Source organism: Hypanus sabinus, chromosome 10 (genome assembly GCF_030144855.1).
Source record: "Hypanus sabinus isolate sHypSab1 chromosome 10, sHypSab1.hap1, whole genome shotgun sequence".
Taxonomy (NCBI): Eukaryota; Metazoa; Chordata; class Chondrichthyes; order Myliobatiformes; family Dasyatidae; genus Hypanus; species Hypanus sabinus.
The window spans coordinates 70,145,080-70,164,360 of NC_082715.1; the positions used below are offsets into that span (position 1 = coordinate 70,145,080).

The following is a 19,281-nucleotide window of genomic DNA, read 5'->3' on the forward strand; positions in this document are numbered from 1 at the left end:
GCGCGGCGCAAGTTTCATGGTTTTCCCCTCCATCCCCTCTCTAAGCTCGCACCCATCTGCTCTCGAGTGGGAGTTTTACCAACTGTACACAGGGGGTTTCTTTCAGAACACGGCCTCTGAATTGTTCCAACAGCGGGCAGACTGGAATCTGAACGTAATTCACACGTGAGTCAGGAGCTGTCCTTTTCAGCACTGCACCTGGGCGCGATTAAGTGATTTCCAAGAATTCACGATGAAGCATTTCTCACATCAGTTTCAAGTCTGATGCATATAACACGTTTGTGATCTATAAATTCCTCGGTAATAAAAACATAAATTCATAAAGTTTGATTCTCGCCCCAGTTTGTTGTTTTTATTTCTTCATTCAAACTTTGAAATTTGGGGAGATTTGTAGTTATTGGATATATAGTGTATTTATAGGAAAAGGAACCCGTTAGGATCTGTGTGGAAGATAGTCTAGGCTCCCACGGGGAAGGGGTCCCCCCTCGAGAAGCCCCGGCGTGTCTTGCATTACATGAAGCGTGTGGGGAGAGGGAGTGCGAGTGTGTGTGTGCCAGACAGATCCGGGCTGGGGTGAGTTTGCCCGAGGAAGCCGTATCCCCTGTGCGTGTTGAATTGGTCGAGTCCAACTCACTGGAGCTGCCGAACTGGAGCTTGGCTTTGCTTTGCTGCCTTTCTCTCTCTCTCTCTCTCCCTCTCTCTCTCTCTTTCTCTTTCTCTCTCTCTCTCTCCCTCTCCCCCCTCTCTCTTTCTCTTTCTCTCTCACGCACACACACACATACACACGCACACATACACACTCTCTTGCACACACACAGGCACGTACACGCACACACGCGCGCGCACACAAACACACACACAAACATACACACACATACACACACACACACACGCACACACACGCACACACACACACACACACACACACACACACACACACACACACACACACACACACACTCACACACACACACATCGCAGTTTGCCTTTCTCTCTCTCGGGATTTGCAACAGGATTGCGTTCCGCAGGATTTCACCGAGGCGTTAGCGATCTCTCTCCTCTGCGCTGGTGTCTAACCTCCTGTCCAATGCATGCTATGTCAGCGGGTCGGCAGAAGACCTGGTTCCTTCACCACGGTCCGCCCGCTGCCGCTCAGTGAAGCCGGATCTGTACGTGTTGGAATGAAAGCTTTCAGCCCTTGGATGGAGATGACGGCCGGGACAGCGCTGAGGTTTCTGCTGCTGTTCTGCTATATCGGACTGACGGCTGCAGACGGCGGTAAGTGATCTTACCACATGTGTATCTCGCTGGAGGGGAGGAAGGCAGGTAGTTTGTGGGATTCTCTCTCTCTCTCTGTTGGTGTTCAACTCTGTGCGGAGGGGAGCCGAACCGGACCCGGTGAGAGAGCTGGCCTTGGTCCCCTGCGCGTCTTCCGCTGCCCCCGACATGTCATCGAAATACTGGCGCCGCGCAACTCCCGAGACCCGACACACAGCCCGTTTCTGCGGGATCGGAGCTGAAGCAGGGGTCCGGAACTCGGGAAGGTGCAGGGGGGAGAGCTGAGGAGGTGCGGTGTAGGGGAGGACAAGAGGGTGGAGGGTGAAGGGGTGAAGAGTGACGGTGGAGGGTGAGGACAGATATGGAGTAGTAGTGAGGGTGGAGGTGTGGAGATGAGGGGCGAATGGTTAATGTGAGAGGCGAGTGTGAGGGGTGTGGGGAGTGAGTATAAGGGGAGACTGTGAGGGGTGAGTGTGAGGCGTGAGTATGAGTGAGTGTGAAGGATGAGGGATGAATGTATGGCAATTTGTGAGTGTGAGGAGTGTATGTGAGAACTGTGAGGGGTGAGTGTGTGAAGTGAGAGGTGAGCGTGAGAGGTGAGTGTGAGGAGTGAGAGTGGAGTGAGAATGAGCAGTGAGAGAGGAGTGTGTGAGTGTGAGGGGTGAGTGTGCAAGGTGAGTATGAAGGGTGAATGTGAGGAGTGCATGTGAGAAATGTGTGTGAAAGGTGAGTATGAGGAGTCAGTGTGAGAAATGAGTGTGAAAGGTGAGTGTGAGGCTGTGTGGTGAGTGTGTGTGAGAGCAGTGAGTGTGAGGAGTGTGAAAGATGAGTGTGAGGAGTAAATATGAGGAGTGAGAGTGAGGAGTGAGTGTGAGGGATGAGTTTGAGGAATGAGTGTGAGGAGTGAAGAAAGATGGTGACAGTGAGGGATGGAGGTGAGTGATGAGGATTATAAGTGTGTGGATATGGGGTAAATGGAGGATGGGTGAGGGATGAGTGAGGTTGAGGAGAGGTATGAGGATGAGGAATATACATGAGGGAGCGAGGTTGGGGGAAGGGGTAAAGGTTGAGGGGTCTATGGGTGAAGGATGCAGGGTTGAGTGTGACAGTGAGGGGAGGGATGAAGGATGAGTGTGAGGGTAGGAGCGAGAGGCAAGAATGAGAAGTGTATGGGTGAGGGGTGAGGTGTAAGGTGGAATGAGAGTGAGGGTGAGAGAAGCGGATGAGGAGTGTGCGAAGATGAGGAATGATGTTGGAGACAGGGGAGCTGTGGGTGAAGAGCGGTGAAGGATGGAGATGGGGTGAGGGGTGGAGAGTGGAACGGAGGCTGACGATGTGGGGAGGGATGACGTATGAGGGGTGATGCTCTGGTGTTATGGTAAGGATGAGGGTGGCGTGACAGGAGTTGCGTTTGTAACCTGGAGGGAGGATTGGAGGTACAGATTGGAATGGAGTGAACAGTGGGACCAGGAGGGGCTGGAGAGGAAGGGTTAAGAACGGGGGCGAAGGGTAGATGGGCTATCATAGTGTTGGTCTGAGCGAGTGTTTGGCTTGGGGAAGTGGGGAGCGATGGAAACACACACGTGGTTTCTGCGCCCTGTGGACTTCACCCCGGCGCGGGACCGAGTCCAGTGTGTCTGCGTTCAGAAAGAGTCGGCAACTTCCTCTGCTCTTGCTCCCATGTGCTCGGTTCGCGTTTAGTTCCTACAGCCCCACACGGGGTCAGAGTGGACAAGAGAGTTGGGGTGTTGACCCCACAGCTGACCGATATGGTCTGGTTCTAAAGTGTGAGGCGGACCTGCTCTGCCCCCCCCCCCCAACCCCGGCCTCCTCGCTGCTTACAGCCACCGAATCCGGCTCTTGCGCTCGGTGTTCGGAGTGTGGGTGTTTCGCAGGGCGCCTGTTTCAGTACGGGGGTTCGGGGACTTGCTAATCGAATGAGAATCAGGTTGAATATCACTGACGTGTGTCATGCAATTTGTTGTTTTGTGCCAGCAGTACAGTGCAATACATAATAACTATAAATTACAATCGCGCAAAAAGGGAGAAAAATAGTGAAGTGGTGTTCACGGGTTCATTGTCCATTTGGAAATCTGATGGCGGAGAGGAAGAAGCTGCTCCTGAAACGTTGAGTGTGTGGCTCAAACTCTAGTACCTCCTCATCGGTGGTAGCAATGGGTCAAGGGCATATCCTGGGTGACAGGGTTCTTAATGACAGATACAGCCTTCTTGAGGCATCGCCTCTGGAGGATGCGCTGGATGCTGGGGAGGCCGGCTGAGTTCGCAACTTTCTGCGGCTATTTCCGATCCTGTGCTCCAAACCATGCAGTGATGCAACCAGTCAGAATGCTCTTTGCGGTACATCTGCGAAAATTTGCTCGAGTTGTTGGTGACATACCAAATCTCCTCAGACTCCCCAGGCGCCTGTCCCCCTAATTCTGACGCGCGAGACCCCATCTCGTTCCGTGGAAGGAGCAGAGGCGCCGCGGGCTCCCGGAGCGAACTGTGATATTGGACCGCCACCTCCCGTGTCTCTCCTCCTTTGGGGATGTCGCCTTGATCAGGAAAAGGCGCTTTTTGTAAGGATGTTGGCAGCAAGCGTCTCTCTTCCCTCCTGGAAGCGGCTTCATAGGGAGTGATCCGGGCTTGCTAATAATTCGAGAGCTGCGCTGTTTTTTTTTAGAAAATGACTCGCTTCTCGGGGGCGAGTTTTCACTTGCTGGCAGAGAACAGGAGTTTCGAGGCAGGAGTCTTTTTCACTCGACAGAGATAAACAATACCGAAGCAACAGTGTGGATCTCATTAGAAATGGACAGGAGCTAAGTCTCGGGGTCGGCGCTCTCCCGGTTACTTTCCTCACGGGTACGGGTGGTGTTTTCGCTTTGAGTTCTCTCTTCACTCACGAACCCGAGACTTGGTGTGAAATGAGTCTGTGGTAGCCAGTGTGTGTGAGAGGGAGTGTGCCTGTGTTTGTGTGGTAGTGCATGTATGTGTGCGCGCGCGTGGCTCTGCGTGTGTCTGTGGCTGTGCGTGAATGTCAATGTTGATGTCTAAGTTTGTACGTGAACGTATGTGTATGTGAGTCTGTGTGTATGTGTGAACATAGAACATAGAAATTTTCAGCACATTACCGGCCCTTCGGCCCACAATGCTGTGCCGGCCGTGTAACCTTCTTTAGAGATTGCCCAGCATTTCCCTAGCGCACAGCCCTCTGTTTCCCAAGCTCCATGTACCTATCTAAGAGGCTCTTAAAAAACCCCATCGTGTGTCAATATATATGCGTGAATGGGTGTATGTGTGGAGGCGTGAGCTTGTGTGTATCTTTTTGCCTGACGTTCTGTGTGTGATTTATGTCTGCGTGTGTCTGTGTGTATGCCACTGAGCGCGTGCCCGTTTGGGACAACCCAATGCGTGTGTGTGTGCTTATATGAGTGTGCATGTATGTGTGTATGGGGGGGGGGGGGTTAGGTGGAGCTGGCTGTGTGCCAGTACAGTCTGTGTGAATGAGTATAGATTTTACTGTGCGCAGAGTTAATCACTGTACCATCCCTTACAAGGACGGCGTATGTCCATTCGACCGATGGTCGGGGCAGGAAGGCCGACCGGCCTCGCACCCGACTGTCTGCCTCCACGAGTGTGCGGAAGCCCGCTGCCAGGGAGGTGCTGGGACCGTAAGGTTCGGATGCTCTCCGACCCACTGTGTGTTTACCCTGGCGAAGATCCTACGGTGGGTGGCAGAAGTACGTCGTTTCCTGCAAGGTGCAGGGAACTGGTCCCGAGCCTGGCTCCTCGGCCACCGGACTAGTCCTGCTCCGTCCGCCCAACAAGGGGCTCGACTTTGTCGTCCGGAGCCGGGAGATAGTCCGCGTCCAGGATGTGTCGGCAGCAAGTTCGGGCCGGCTCCACTGTGCAGGGCAGGTGGGTTTCGGTGTCCGGAGACGGAGGATGACCCATGCTGCCCCCGCTCTGCCACCGTAGGGCCCGACTGGTGAGGGATGCAGCCAGAAGGCGAGTTGTTTGGCTGTCCAGCAACGGTTGTTTTCTTTTTACTAGTTACACCGATACCTACCACCCCCTCTCCCCATACGCACCCACACACAAACATTCACCACCCCCAGCCAACTTACACCGCTAACGCATGTGGCGACGTGCATGCTCACAGTACGGACATTTCATAGTACATTTCAGTATTTGTGTTATTTCACTCCCCAGTTAGCACTGTCACAACTCATGAACACCCACACCCCCCCCCACACACACACATACACCCACACATATATAGACACACACCCACACGAAACACCCATTCAAACGCACCCAGATCTTCACACCCACTGGTACCCCCTCACACACCTACACTCACACCACACACATACACATGTAGAAATACACACATACCCACTCTCACTCATCCCCATAATCCACCCTCACATACACCCATCCTGTTCTGTGCTTGACCCCCCCTCCCCACACACACACACACACACAGCCACCCACCCACTGAACTCTAACCCCATTCACTCACACCACTACCAGGGGAACCGAGGAACTCAGTGGGTTGAGCGGCACTGCCAGAGGCACAGAGACAGTTGATCACAAACAAAAAAGAGATTCTGCAAGTTCTGAACAACACACACAACATGCTGGGTGAACTCAGCAGGTCAGGCAGCATCTATGGACGGGAATAAACAGTCGCTGTTTCAGGCCGATAAAGGGTCCTGGTGTAGCACCTCAGCCTGAAATATCAACTGTTTATTTGTTTCCACTGATGCTGCCCGTCCTGCTGAGCTCTCCCGTATCTTGTGTGTGTTGATGGGTGTTGATTTTCCCGAACCCTGCACAAGTGCTGCCTGACCCGTGGAGTTCACGTCTTCATCCTCAGTATTGTCTGCCTACATTCAGGACAGGGTCGTGCTGGATTTCAGTGTGGCTGGTTTGTCCTTCTCATGCAGTGTTTATCCCACTCCCAACAGCGAGAAGCCTACACAGCCAGGACTGTGGGACTCAAAAACAGTGACTTTCCCCAAGCAGTACGGGTGATCAGCATCTCCCCCACACCCCCAACCACCAACCACCACTACTTTACCATTTACTGTCAGTCACCTTATGTATGGACATTCCTGTGTCTCGCATCACTTTGTGGACATGCAATCAATATACGTAGAGAAGCTATTTTATGTATTTATATTTATTATGTTTTTACTATTATTCTGGTATGTTTCTTATTGTGTACTTTTGTGCTGCACCAGAGCCAGAGAAATAGTTATTTTGTTCTCCTTTACACTCGTGTAAAGGAAATGACATGGAACAACCTTGAACCTTGAATCTTAGCATGGCTGAGAGGTGAATAAAAGGATGGTTTGCATGAGGAATATCTCCTCAGCATTAGTTTTGACATAGCATGCCTGCTTCCAGGTAAAGCAGAGTTCCTTGTATCTTGCCCCCCCCCTACAGGAACATAGCCCTGACGTGACCCCAACCTGCTCCTGGGGCTATCAGTGGGTCCTGGAGGTGGGCAGCAGACAGTTTGGCCAGGCTGACTGCCTGGCAATTTTCAGAGGGTATGTCTGTGCCAGGGTAGCTGTGGAAACAATACATGCGGTGTCGACAGGTAGCACAGAGGCGTTCTGGGACCACTGGGGGTAAATGCCATCCTTGCTGTGGATGGGAATGTGTTAGTTTCGTCTATGTTACTTATGATTTCTCTGGTTTTTCTTTGTAATGTGATTGTGCATTAATAGAGTGCTTTGAATTTGTAATAAGTTTATTTTTGTAAATAAAAGACATGTGCCCTACGCTTGGTGAGCTGTCTGAGGCATCAGCAGCCACGACTCTGAGTCTGGGATAGGCGCGGTGTGTGAGCTGCGGCCCGTGGCTGATGGAATGTGCGCCTGCTGCCTGCTGAGCCTTGGGCAGTGAATTTAATGCAACTCTGTTCATTTGGGTCATTGTGTGGGGTTCAGGACAGTTCAATACTTTGGGGCGCCACGGTTAGCACAATGCTGTTACGGCTCAGGGTGTCAGAATTCAGAGTTCAATTCCGTCGCCATCTGTGAAGGTGTGGGTTCCCTCTGGGTGCTTCGGTTTCCTTCCACAGTCCAAAGACTGACCAGTTAGAAAGTTAATTGGTCATTACAAATTGTCCCGTGATTAGGCTTGAGTTAAATTGGGGTGTCAGCGGGAGGGAGGGAGGTTGCTGAGCAGTATGGCTCAAAGGGCTGGGAGGGCCTATTCTGTGCTGTATCTCTAAGAAATAAACTGCTTTTCATGGAACGTGGGACACAGAACAGGTACTTCAACCCACTGTATCGGTGCTGAACACTACGCCGAGGGTGAGAGGTGACTTGAGTACAAGACACAAAGATCAAGTGGGCAGCCAGAGACTTTTTCTCAGGGTGAAAATGGTTAATACCAGGGCGCAGAAAATAGTGGGTGCATGGAACATTCTGCTGGGGTGGTGGCAGAGGCAGATGCGTTAGGGCATTTAAAGAAGCTGAAGGGCTTTGGGGGAGGGAAGGTTTAGATTGACCTCGAAGTAGGTTAAAACATCGGCACAACATTGTGGCCCAAAGGGTCTGTATTATGCTTAACATTCTCCATTGAGTCCTTGCTCTACCACTCCATCTTTGCATCTGAGCTTTATAGAGATAGTTAAAAGGTACAAATGGGGATATTGTAAAACACCTGTAACTTCTCCAGAGCCTCCATATCCTTTCTGTAACGGGGAGAATTACACACACCAGAATACAATCTGCTCTTGGAATTACATATTTAACCAACTGGGAAGGTTTACTGCTTTGACTTCACATTGCAAGTGAATGTGGAGAGAATAAATTATTCATATAAAGGTTAAACTGGCATTCAATGCAATACCGCACAGGCCCTGCATAGTTTTGCTTTCTTATTCATAATCACCTGTTTTTGACCATGTCGCTTTTACGTAGTGCAAGAAGCAAACACATACTTGCCTTCAGATGTGGTTAGAGAGGGTGTCCCACCTGAAATTAGCCACAACAGTGGGAGCAGGCAAATGATCGGCAGTCGAACACAGTGGCCCATTTTGTCCAGGATGACACAAACAGCCACTTAAAAAAAGACTCTGACTGGACATTCCAAAATCAAAACATGATCATGTCTGTCCAGTATGAGGGCCAGTCAGGTAGCTAGAGTCATAGAGTCATACAGCATGGAAACAGGCCACTCAGCCCATCTGAATACGAACAGAATGCCTGTTTCATCTGGACCCACTTGCCTGTGTTTAGTCAGTCTCCCTCTAATCCTCTCCTATCCTCTCCTATCCATGTACCTGTCCAAATGTCTTTCAAATGTTTTTTTTTATTTAGAGATGCAGCATCACAGGTCTTACTGTCCAATGAGCAGCACCTCCTAATTACTCCCGTGTGATCAGTGCATCTACTAACCTGGACTTCTTTTGAATGTGGAAGGAAGCCAGAGCACCCAGATGAAACCCATGTGGTCACAGGGAGATCATACAAACTCTTTACAGACAGTGGCAGGAATTGAACCTGGGTCACTGGCGCTGTAATAGTGTTACATTAACTGTTACGTTACTATGCTGTCCTATGTTGTTATGGTACCTGCCTTAACCACTTCCTCTGCAGTTCATTCCATATTCTGACCACCATCAATGTGAATAAGTTGCCCCTCAGGTCCCTTTTAAATCTCTCCCCTCTCCCCTTAAACGTGTACACTCTAATTTTTAGTACCCCTTTCCTGGGCAAAAGACTGTGCACTTTCACCCTAGCTATGCCCCTCATGGTTTGATACATGCTTCCATCTGTTATGTAACATCAAATAAAGTCATGGATACAAGAGACCCTGCAGAGGCTGGAAATCCAGAGTAACAAATGCAAAATGCCAGAGAAGCTCAGCAAGCTAAGCAGTATCTATGGAAAGGAAAAATCACTCAATGTTTTGGACAGAGATCCGGAAGTCCTAGCCTAGGAATAAAATTCTAGCCTGTCCAACCTCTTGCTATAACTCAGATCCTCAAGTCCTGGCAGCATACTTGTAAAATCTTTTCTGCATTCTCTGTAACTTAGCTAAATCTTTCTTTCCATTTACAGGTTCCCAAAACTGCACACAATAGAAACCGAAATGGTACACAATGTACTGATGTTTTAATAAACTGTAAAGTGGATTTCAATCCTTTTGTTCTGATTAATAGCAATTATCACCATGTATTAACTCTATCCTCACTATTCTTTCTTTCAGTTCGCTGTTCAAAACAAACTTAGGCCAAAATGTTTTTAAATGAGCACGGATGAATTTGTGGGAGGAGAGAGGCAGGTGGGAAGTAAGGGAATACTTTTGTTCAATTGAAGTCCTTACACAGACCTCACATTCAGACAATTTTTTGAAAGTTTGGGCTATCCTACCGTTTCGTATTGGGGCAGCCTCAGATTTGAAAAACATCTATTTAGAACAGAGATAAGGAAGAATTTCTTTAGCCAGAGAGTGGTGAATCTGTGGAATTCATTGACACAAGTGGTTGTAGAGGCCATGTCATTGAGTATATTTAAAACGGAGGTTGATAGTCAAAGTGTCTAAGGAGAATGGGGTTGAGAGGGATAATAAATCAGAGCAAACTTTATGGGCTAGGTGATCTAATCCTGCTCGAATGTCTTTCACTGATCAGAGGAGCAGTTTACAAACTGAGTTTCATATTGGCAGTCAATCCATTATTTCATCTCCGAAGGATGCAATGCATGTTTAAGTTTTCTGAATTTGCCAGTCTTGCCAGTGTCAGATTTCCGGTGTAGAATGTGTGTTAGCGACAACTTTGGGCACTTAATTTCATGCCTGGAAAAGGACATGATGATAACAAATTCCTCATCCTTGCAAACTTAAAAGCTTGTATGATCTTACACATTCCCAGACTGCTTCAGAAAAAAAGATCAGTTTGTTAACAGTGCTAAATCCTCACATACAGAGTGCATTCAGATATTATTGCTCACAAATTAAGGATTATGAAAATGCCCACACAGGTGCATGATGAGATAAGAACTTCTCCCTTCATTCATAGAACTAATAAGCTTTTAGAAGTCCAGTGATACAACTTTTTTGTGTTCATGGTCTTACTTAGAATACTGTAAAAGAACAAGGATGTTGGATTTGACTGTACTAGGAGAAGGGCCAGTTTTTTGTGGAATTTTGCTTGGTGAAATATTCACACTGAAATATTATTGCCATATGGTTTTTGCTTTATGCAATAATGTATAATATTTGAGCAGTTTTACCAGTTTGCCAAAGATAAGTATGCAATTTCACCAAGTTTGCAAATATAAATTTCTATTTCATGACGCATGAAAAGAAAGGACAAACTTTCATGTCAATGTTTAAACACTGGTTAGCCATGAGAGAGTGCCGATAAATTCCTTTCTCCCTTACTCCTTTCTCTCTTCACTGTTTCTCTTAGCCCTTGTGACTGGCATATGTACAGAACATAGCACACAGAACAGTACAATACAGCACATGAACTTCCACTCACAATGTTGTGCCAACTTTTTAAGCTACAATAAGATAAATCCAACCCTTCCCTCCCACATTATCCTACCACCACACCTGGCAGCATGTTCCACACACCCACCAGTCTTTGTGTAAACAATACACCTCTCATATTCCCCTTATACTTTCCTCCAATCACCCTAAAATTATGCTCCCCTTATTAAACAATTTTATTTTTGGAGAAAGTCTTTCGCTATCCACTTATCCTCTTGTACACTTCTATCAAATCACCCCTCATCTGCCATTTCTCCCCAGCTCACTCAACCTATCCTCATAAGATATGTTTTCTGGACAGGTAGCATCCTGGTAAATCTCCTCTGCTCATGAAATTGAAAAAGCCAGTGATGTCCTTCTCCAAGAACGTGCCTGGATTCCCCATGCAATACGGTGTACTAATTTTAATCAGGGCACGATAGGTTTCTTAAACCTGACTGAGGTTACTTAATGATACCAGCACATTTCAGATACAGTGATCTTGATGCACTTATCTGTTGTGACAATTAGGAGTTAGGAACGAGCAATACAACTTGCTGCTTCTTGATAATGTTATTAAGAGTTGATAGAACAAAGAGAACAGGAACAGGATGGTCACTACTACTTGATTGTACCTAGCACAAAACAGCAAAGTTCATATCTAAAGATCAGAAGATCCCATAGATAACAATCCAATTAGAATATACATAATCAGTGCAACAATCAAAATAAGCCAATGAGAAAACACTCATCCCCATAATGGAAGAATAAAGACATTTACAGAATTATACTTTATAATGTCACTTGAGGCATATTAAATTGTTATGTATATAAAGGCTACTTAAAAGATAAGCCGATAATTGTTAAACTGTTAAGAAAAAGACAATTAAACAATTGGATCCAACACTTGTTTTGCAGGACATTAGATAGCTGAGATATTTGCTTGATTCTAATTTTCCCTTCTATTTTGTGAGTGACAATTTGATCGAATCATCTCCTCCTTTGACCTGGCATTTGAAATAAGACTGACATTTCTTTGGTGAGGAGCATAGCCTGGAGAAATAGGTGAAGTACTGGAGGAACTCAGCAGGTCAGGCAGCATCTATGGAGAGGAATGAACAGTCAATGTTTCAGGCTGAGACCCTTCATCAGGAAGCAGGAGTAGCTGGTTATCTGGTGAGGCTCAGTCTCTTATCAGCTTGACTACTTAAAGAACTGAACACTACCTCTATTTTTTCCCTCTCATTTTGTACTATTAATTTACAGTAAATATGCAGTGTATATAATTCTATAGAACTATATATATTTCTTATTGTAATTTATCTATATTTTATATATTGCACTGTACTGTTGCCACAAAACAACAATTTCACTATTTATGGCAATGATAATTTTGGCGCCAAGGTAGTGTAGTGGTTGGAGAGATGCTATTACAGCTCTTGGTGTTAGAGTTCATAGTTCAATTCCAATGCCATCTGTAAGGAGTTTGTACGTTCCTCCCCATGAATGCATGGGTTTTCTGTGGGTACTCTAGTTTCCTCGCATATTCCAAAGATGTATAATTAACATATAGATTAAGCGAGGGTTAAATAGGTGGGGTTTTGGACTTATTGTGCTGGAAGAACCTGTTCTGCACTGTATCTCTAAATAAAATAAAATAATAAATCTGATTCTGAACCTGACGTTTAAAGTGCTGTGTTTGCTCCTGAGTGCATTAAGGCAGTAGGGGTCTATTACCCATCTGCCAGTCTGTATGTGTAAGTCTAACTTGTGTCTCCAAGAATCCATTTCCTCCTCTGTAGCATCAGAAATAATCTGGCCTCGATGCATTGCTGATGAGAGTCACCGGCAAAGATATTTTTAGAGGATACCACATCAGCCTCAGTTGGGGACCAAAGGTATAGAACTAAATTTGAATTATGAAATGTGTCAGCAAGTTTTCTGTTTGGAAATAGTCTGCATAAATAATATCAACACTGAAGACTATTGATATAAAATTTCAAACAGCTTGTCAGATATTCTTTTTTGATTGGTTTGCCTCTGGTAAAGACCATAAGACTACAAGCATAGGAGCAGAATTAGGCCATTCAACCCTTCGAATCTGCTCCACGGTTCCATCATAGCTGATTTATTACCCCTCACAACCCCATTCTTCTGCTTTCTCCCTGTATCCTTTGATATCCATATTAATCAAGAACTTAGCAATCTCTGCTTTAAGTATACTCAATGACTTGTCCTTTACAGCTGTCTGTGGCAGTGAATCCCACAGACTCATCACCCCCTGGCTAAAGAAGTTCCTCCTCATGTCCTTATATTCCGCGGTTGTGCCTTCTGGTCCCAGACTCTCCCAATATAGGAATCCTCTCTTATTCATTCTATATAGGCTGTTCAATACTTGATAGGTTTCAATGAGATCCCTCCTCATTCTTCCAAACTCCAAAGAATATAGGCTCAGAGCCCCAACCACTCCTCATATGTTAACCCTTTCATTCCTGGGATTGTTCTCACGATCCCTCTCATTGTTATTGCTCATTGTGAATTGCTCCCTTTTTGGACCACTTCTTTGTGTGTGTAGGGCATACCCGGATAACTTTCCACATTGTTGGACAACTGTCAGTGTTGTACTCGGACAGCACAGGTGAAGGTCCGGCTAATTCTGGGGCACAGACCTTCAAACAACCAATAGAACAGTACATGTTCCCAAATCTTTCATTCTGTATCCACTGCCCATAGTTGTTTCTTGATGGTTCATAGAGTAATTGAATCACTGCACCATGCAGCACATAAACAGGCCCTTTGGCCCATCTAGTCCATGCCAACCAGGATTTCCATCCAAGCTAGTTCCATTTTCCCATGTTTGACTCATAAACCTTTTGTATCCATGTAGCCCTCCAAGTGCTTTTTAAATGTTGTTAATGTACCTTCCTCAACCACTTCCTCTGGCAGTTTATTCCATGTACTGACTACACTCTGGGTGAAAAGGCTGCCTCTCAGATTCACGCTAAATCTCTCCCTTCTCTCCTTAAACCTACGTCCCCAATTCTTGATTCACCAAACCTGGGAAAAAGACTGTGAGTATTGACCCTATCTATGTTCTTCATAATTTATACAGCTCAAAACATCACTCCTCCGTCTTCTACACTTCAAGGAATAAAGTGTAGAAAGCCTGCCCAAATTCTCTCCATAACTTAGTCTCCCGAGTCCCAGCAACATCCTTGTAGATCTCCTCTGCACTCTTTTGAGATTCATGCTATCTTTTCTTCAACACAGTGACCAAAACAGAACACAATATTAAAAATGCAGCCTCACCAATCACTTGGGCATCTGCAACATCATGTCCTGGACTGATAAAGGCCAGTGTCACAAAGCTCTCTTCACCATTCTGTCTACTCATGCCACCAGCCTATCTGCCATTTCATGGCTGAGGATTGTCACCCGTTGTTTCTCTTTGGATGAAACAATGGTGAATCCATGGGTCCAATGGCCTGGTCTGATCACAGTTGGGAGTGGTCTGAATAATTGTCTGTGAGCTTCATTTTAAGATGCTGCTTGACCTGCTCAGTTCCTTCAGCATGTGTGTGTTGCTCTGGATTTCCAGAACTTGCAAAATCTCTTGCAACTATGAAGCACTTTGAGAAGAGGAAACTGTCAGTCATTTTGTGTACAGACACTCCTGTGCCTACCATCACTTTATGGACATGCAATCAATCTACATATATAAGCTATCTTACACATTGAAATTTATTGTGTTTTTTATTATGGTGCTCTTCATCTATGGTGTAATTGTGCTTTTGTGCTGCATCGGATTCAGAGCAATGATTATATCATTCTTTACATTTGTGTAGTGGAAATGACATAAAACAATCTCGAATCCTGAATCTGTGTTGTTCTGCCAAGCTTCGTGGGCATGCTATTTTGGCACTAGAATGTGTGGCAATGCTTGAGGGGTGCCCCATTTGAGTGTGTTTGTAGTTAATGTAAACAATGCATTTCCCTGTATGTTTTGATATACATGTCAAAAATTAATCTAAATCTGAATCTCTGATGTCCAGAGAAAGAGACAGAATAACTTTACAGGTCACTTTTTGTTTTCTCTTCTCAAAGTGCTTCACAGTTGCAAGAGATTCTGCAGATGCTGGATATCCAGAGCAACTCACACAAAATTTATCACAATCCTCATTTGTAGAGATGATGGAAAGGCGTTGGATTACCAGGAGCCGAGTCACTTACCACAAAATGCCCAGCCTGTGACTTGTTCCTACAGTCACAATACTTCTTCGTATTGTGCCTAATTTCACTCACCTCAACTCTGAACTGATTCTACAACTTATGGGCTCACTTTCAAGGACTGTACAACTCATGTTCTCAGTATTATTTGTACATAATTTTATTTTTTTTATTTTCACAGTTTGTTTTCTTTTGCACAATGGTTATTTGTCAGTTGTAGTTTGTGCGTAGCTCTTCATTGATTCTATTGTATTTCTTTGTTCTACTGTGAACGCCTGAAAGAAATGAACGTTAGGGTAGTACATGGGGACACTTACGTATTTTGATAATAAATTTACTTTGAACCGAGTCTGACCCCGTTGAGTTTTTGGCCAATGGTGGCTGCTCAGGATGTAAACTCAGTGATAGTCATGTCATGGGATGTTGAGGGTAGTTGTAAAGGATCCTTGCTATTGGAGGCAGATACTACATGGCACTCCTGTGGTGCGGATATTGCCCAATCCTGTATGTTGTCCACGTCCAGCTGCTCATGTTTATGGGCTACTCCGTTTTTGAAGGAGCCGTAACTAGAATTGAGCAGTGTGGATCCATCAGCAAACATTCCCACTTCTAACGTTGTGGTGGATGGAGAGTCATCACTGAAGCAGCTGAAGATAGTCAGGCTGATGGCCCAGCCATGAAGAACTCAAACTGCGATGACCAGATTCTGACTGGCCGTCATATCAATACCTTTCATAATTCTCTAAACCTTTATCAGGTCTTCCCTCAGCTTCTGCCACTCTAGAGAAAATGACCCAAGTTTGTCCAACCTCTCCTTAGCTCATACCCTCTAATCCAGGCAGCATCCTGGTGAAATTGTTTTGCACCTACTCCAAAACCTCCACATCCTTCCTGTAATGGAGTGACCAGTGCTGCACACATTACTCTGAGTGCAGCCTAACCAGTTTTATAAAGTTGCAGCTTGGCCTCCTGACTTGTACACAATGAATGCCAGTGTGTCATCTGCCTTTTTTACCAACCTGTCTACTTGTGCGGTCACTATTGTGTGAGTCTGTACCTCATGATCCCTCTGTATATTTACGTTGCCAAATATCCTATGATTAAATGCACTTTGCTCATTATATTTGACCTCCATGCCTGGATGAATTGCACTTCACCATTAAAACAGAGATTTTACCTGCTGATTTGAGTAGAACTTGACCCACTTTTTGGAAAGAGGTGGGTCCTTCTCAGTCCTTCTCAGGACTCATCAGAGTCAGCAGCAAGTGTGGCTTTCGGTTTCAGGATTTTAGGCTGTTGTATATGCCATTTAGTTTGTCTACCCCGGGGGAGACAGGGGCTGAGCTGACAGGCCTCTTCATCCAAACACTTTCCAGCATGGGTCACTGGGTGGCAGTAGTGAGTAAGCCGCTCTCTGAATTCTGCCACACATTAGCAGACCGGATGGAGACCGGGGTTAAATCTGAAGATTTCTGGTTTGTAAACTAAACCTCCCTGAAGGCCAAAGTCTTTCCTCTGCCAGTCAGATGGGATTAACTTGATTCAGAAATCATTAGCATTTTTGGCATGTGACAAACTTTATGGTTTTAATATTGCTGGTGAGTAAATTCTAAGGCCAATTCAAGGTGCTGTGAAGATACAGGGAGCTACTTATTTTTAACTGAATCGTACAGTGTGGATATAGTATTGAATTAGACCATTCAGCCCATCTTGTCCATGCCAAACAATGGGAACCCATTCCAATGAACAGAAAACCAATAATTGACAAGTTCAGGTTCAAGGTTTTTGTTGTCTGGCTATACATATATACAAACAAATAAACCATGGTACACCCACAGGACATAACACACAGCACGTAAGCCAGTATGTTATCATAAATAAATAAATAAACAGTAATTCAAAATGCATTCAGTGCAGGGAAAAATAAACAATACAGTGTACCGTAAACAGCTCACTGCCTGGTGATGAGAAATCAGAGGTGGCAGGGTATTCATTAATCTCACAGCCTGCAGGAAGAAGCTATTACGCAGTCTGGCAGTTCTAATCCTGATGCTCCAGTATCTCCTACCTGACAGTAGTATGTCAAAGAGATTGTGGGGATCCTCAACAACTACGTCTGCAATGCCCCTGGTACACAGGGGGAATAATAGAAGGAAGGGAGACACCAATGATTGGTGGATACAGCCCATCCCATTACAGGAAAATCTCTCCCCACTATTGAACACATTTTCATGGAGCATGAACACAAGAACGCAGTATCTATCACACAGGATCACCATGATCCAAGCCATGCTCTCTTCTTGCTCCTAACATCGGGCAGGAGGTACAGGAGACTTAGATCCTTCGCCACCAGGTTCGGGAACAGTTATTACCTGACAACCAACAGAGTTCTGAAATGGCGTGGACAACTTCACCCAACTCAGCTCCGAACTGATCCCACAACCTGTGGACTCATTTTCAAGGACTCTACAACTCGCGTTCTCAGTATTAACTGCTCACTTATCTATTTGTTTATCTATCCATTATTTATTTATTGTTTTATTTTTAGCATTTGTACAGCTTGTTTTCTTTTGCAAATTGGTTGTTTCTCAGTCCTTGTGTGCAGTGTTCCAATGATTCTATTGTATTTCTTGATTTTCTGATGAATGCCTGCAAGAAAATGAATCTTGTGGTAATACATGGTGACATACTTATATTTTGATAATATATTTACTTTGAACTTTTTGAACTTTGAATCCCATATTCTTGTACATGGCCCAAGGGCATCATTGTCTAAGTCATTTACTGTAAATGTTTGCTGAGATGCATCTTCAATACTCTGTTTCCAACACTCTCTTCAGGAGTATGTCCAAGAAACTCATCACTATCTGGGTGAAAAAAGGTAGTCCTCAAATCTCCTCTAAATTTCTTACCTCTTATCCTCAATCTTTGTCCCCTGGTTATATGCTTATTAGAAAAGGGATTTTTTTGCAGTTTACTCTATCAAGAATCAACGATCAAGGAAGAAATTTATTCTCCATATACCTTTACATGCATTAGGAATTTGCTGTGTTGTATTGGTCATGGTGTGTCTGATAAGCAACAAAAACAACATTCAACAATTATAAAGAAAAGAGGATTAAAAAGTTATATAGAATAAAGTTAGAGGTTAAAGTATGGATATGAAATAAAATGTGCATAAATACATAAATACTAGCATGTACTTACAATATAAATAACATTATAAAAATAATTTTAAGTGTTTACAGACTGATGTAATAAATAGAGAGGGGTGGGGGATAACTAAAAGGTTTATCAGATTAACTGCCTGGGGAAGAAAACATTAAGATGGTGTGATGATTTTGTTTTAACAGCCAGATATAACCCCCATATACCATTAGATACCTCAATCATTTCTCCTCTTCTACCTCGAGGTAGAACAGACCTAGCCCCTCCAGTCTCTCCTCAGAAATAAAATCTTCCACCCCAGGCAATATCCCAGTGAATATCCTCTTCTCTTGCACCTCTTTAGCACTATTGCATCTTTTCTATAGTGTGGTGACCAGAATTGTGCCCAGTACACCAGCTGAGGTCTGACCAACATTTCATGAAATTAAAGCATAACCTCTCTGCTCTTGTCTTCGTTTCTCTGACGAATGAAGGCCAGCAACATTCATGCATTCTTAACCTCATTATTCACCTCTGTTGTCATCTTCAAGAATCTTTGCACTTGCACAGCATGGCTCCTCTATTCAACACGTACAAACAAGCTGGATGAACTCAGCAGGTTGGGCAGCATCCACTGAAATGAGCAGTCAAAGTTTCGGGCCGAGACCCTTCGTCAGGACTGAAGAAGGAGGGGGCAGGGGCCCCATAAAGAAGGTGGTGGAAAGGTAGAAAACCAATCAGAGGAAAGATCAAGGGGTAGGTGAGGGGAAGCAAGGAGGGGATAGGCTGGAGAGATGAAGAAGGAATCTAAGGGAAAAGCACTATGGGTAATAGAAGAAGGCAGAATCATGAGAGAGGTGATAGGCAGCTAGAAGAGGAGACAGAGTGACAGTGGGATGGGGGAAGGGAGAGGGAAGAAATTACTGGAAGTTGGAGAATTCGATGTTAATACCAAGGGGCTGGAGACTACCCAGACGGTATATGAGGTGTTGCTCCTCCAACCTGAGTTTAGCCTCATCATGGCAGTAGAGGAGGCCATGTATGGACATACCCGAATGGGAATGTCAAGCAGAGTTGAAGTGGGTGGCAACCGGGAGATCCTGTCTGGTGTGGCAGACAGAGCGGAGG

The 19,281-nt window shown here is 45.3% G+C and overlaps 1 protein-coding gene across 1 annotated transcript in view; it reads left to right on the plus strand.

Annotated features, from left to right (window-relative positions):
• Nucleotides 1–452: 452 nt before the first annotated feature.
• The window catches only part of LOC132400744 (CUB and sushi domain-containing protein 1-like), a 2,029,389-nt gene continuing 2,010,560 nt past the window's right edge, over nt 453–19,281 (plus strand). Inside the window, exon 1 of the mRNA XM_059982042.1 lies at nt 453–1,278. Coding sequence (XP_059838025.1) covers nt 1,092–1,278 — 187 coding nt within the window. The 5' untranslated portion in view covers nt 453–1,091. The remainder of the gene's footprint in view (nt 1,279–19,281) is intronic.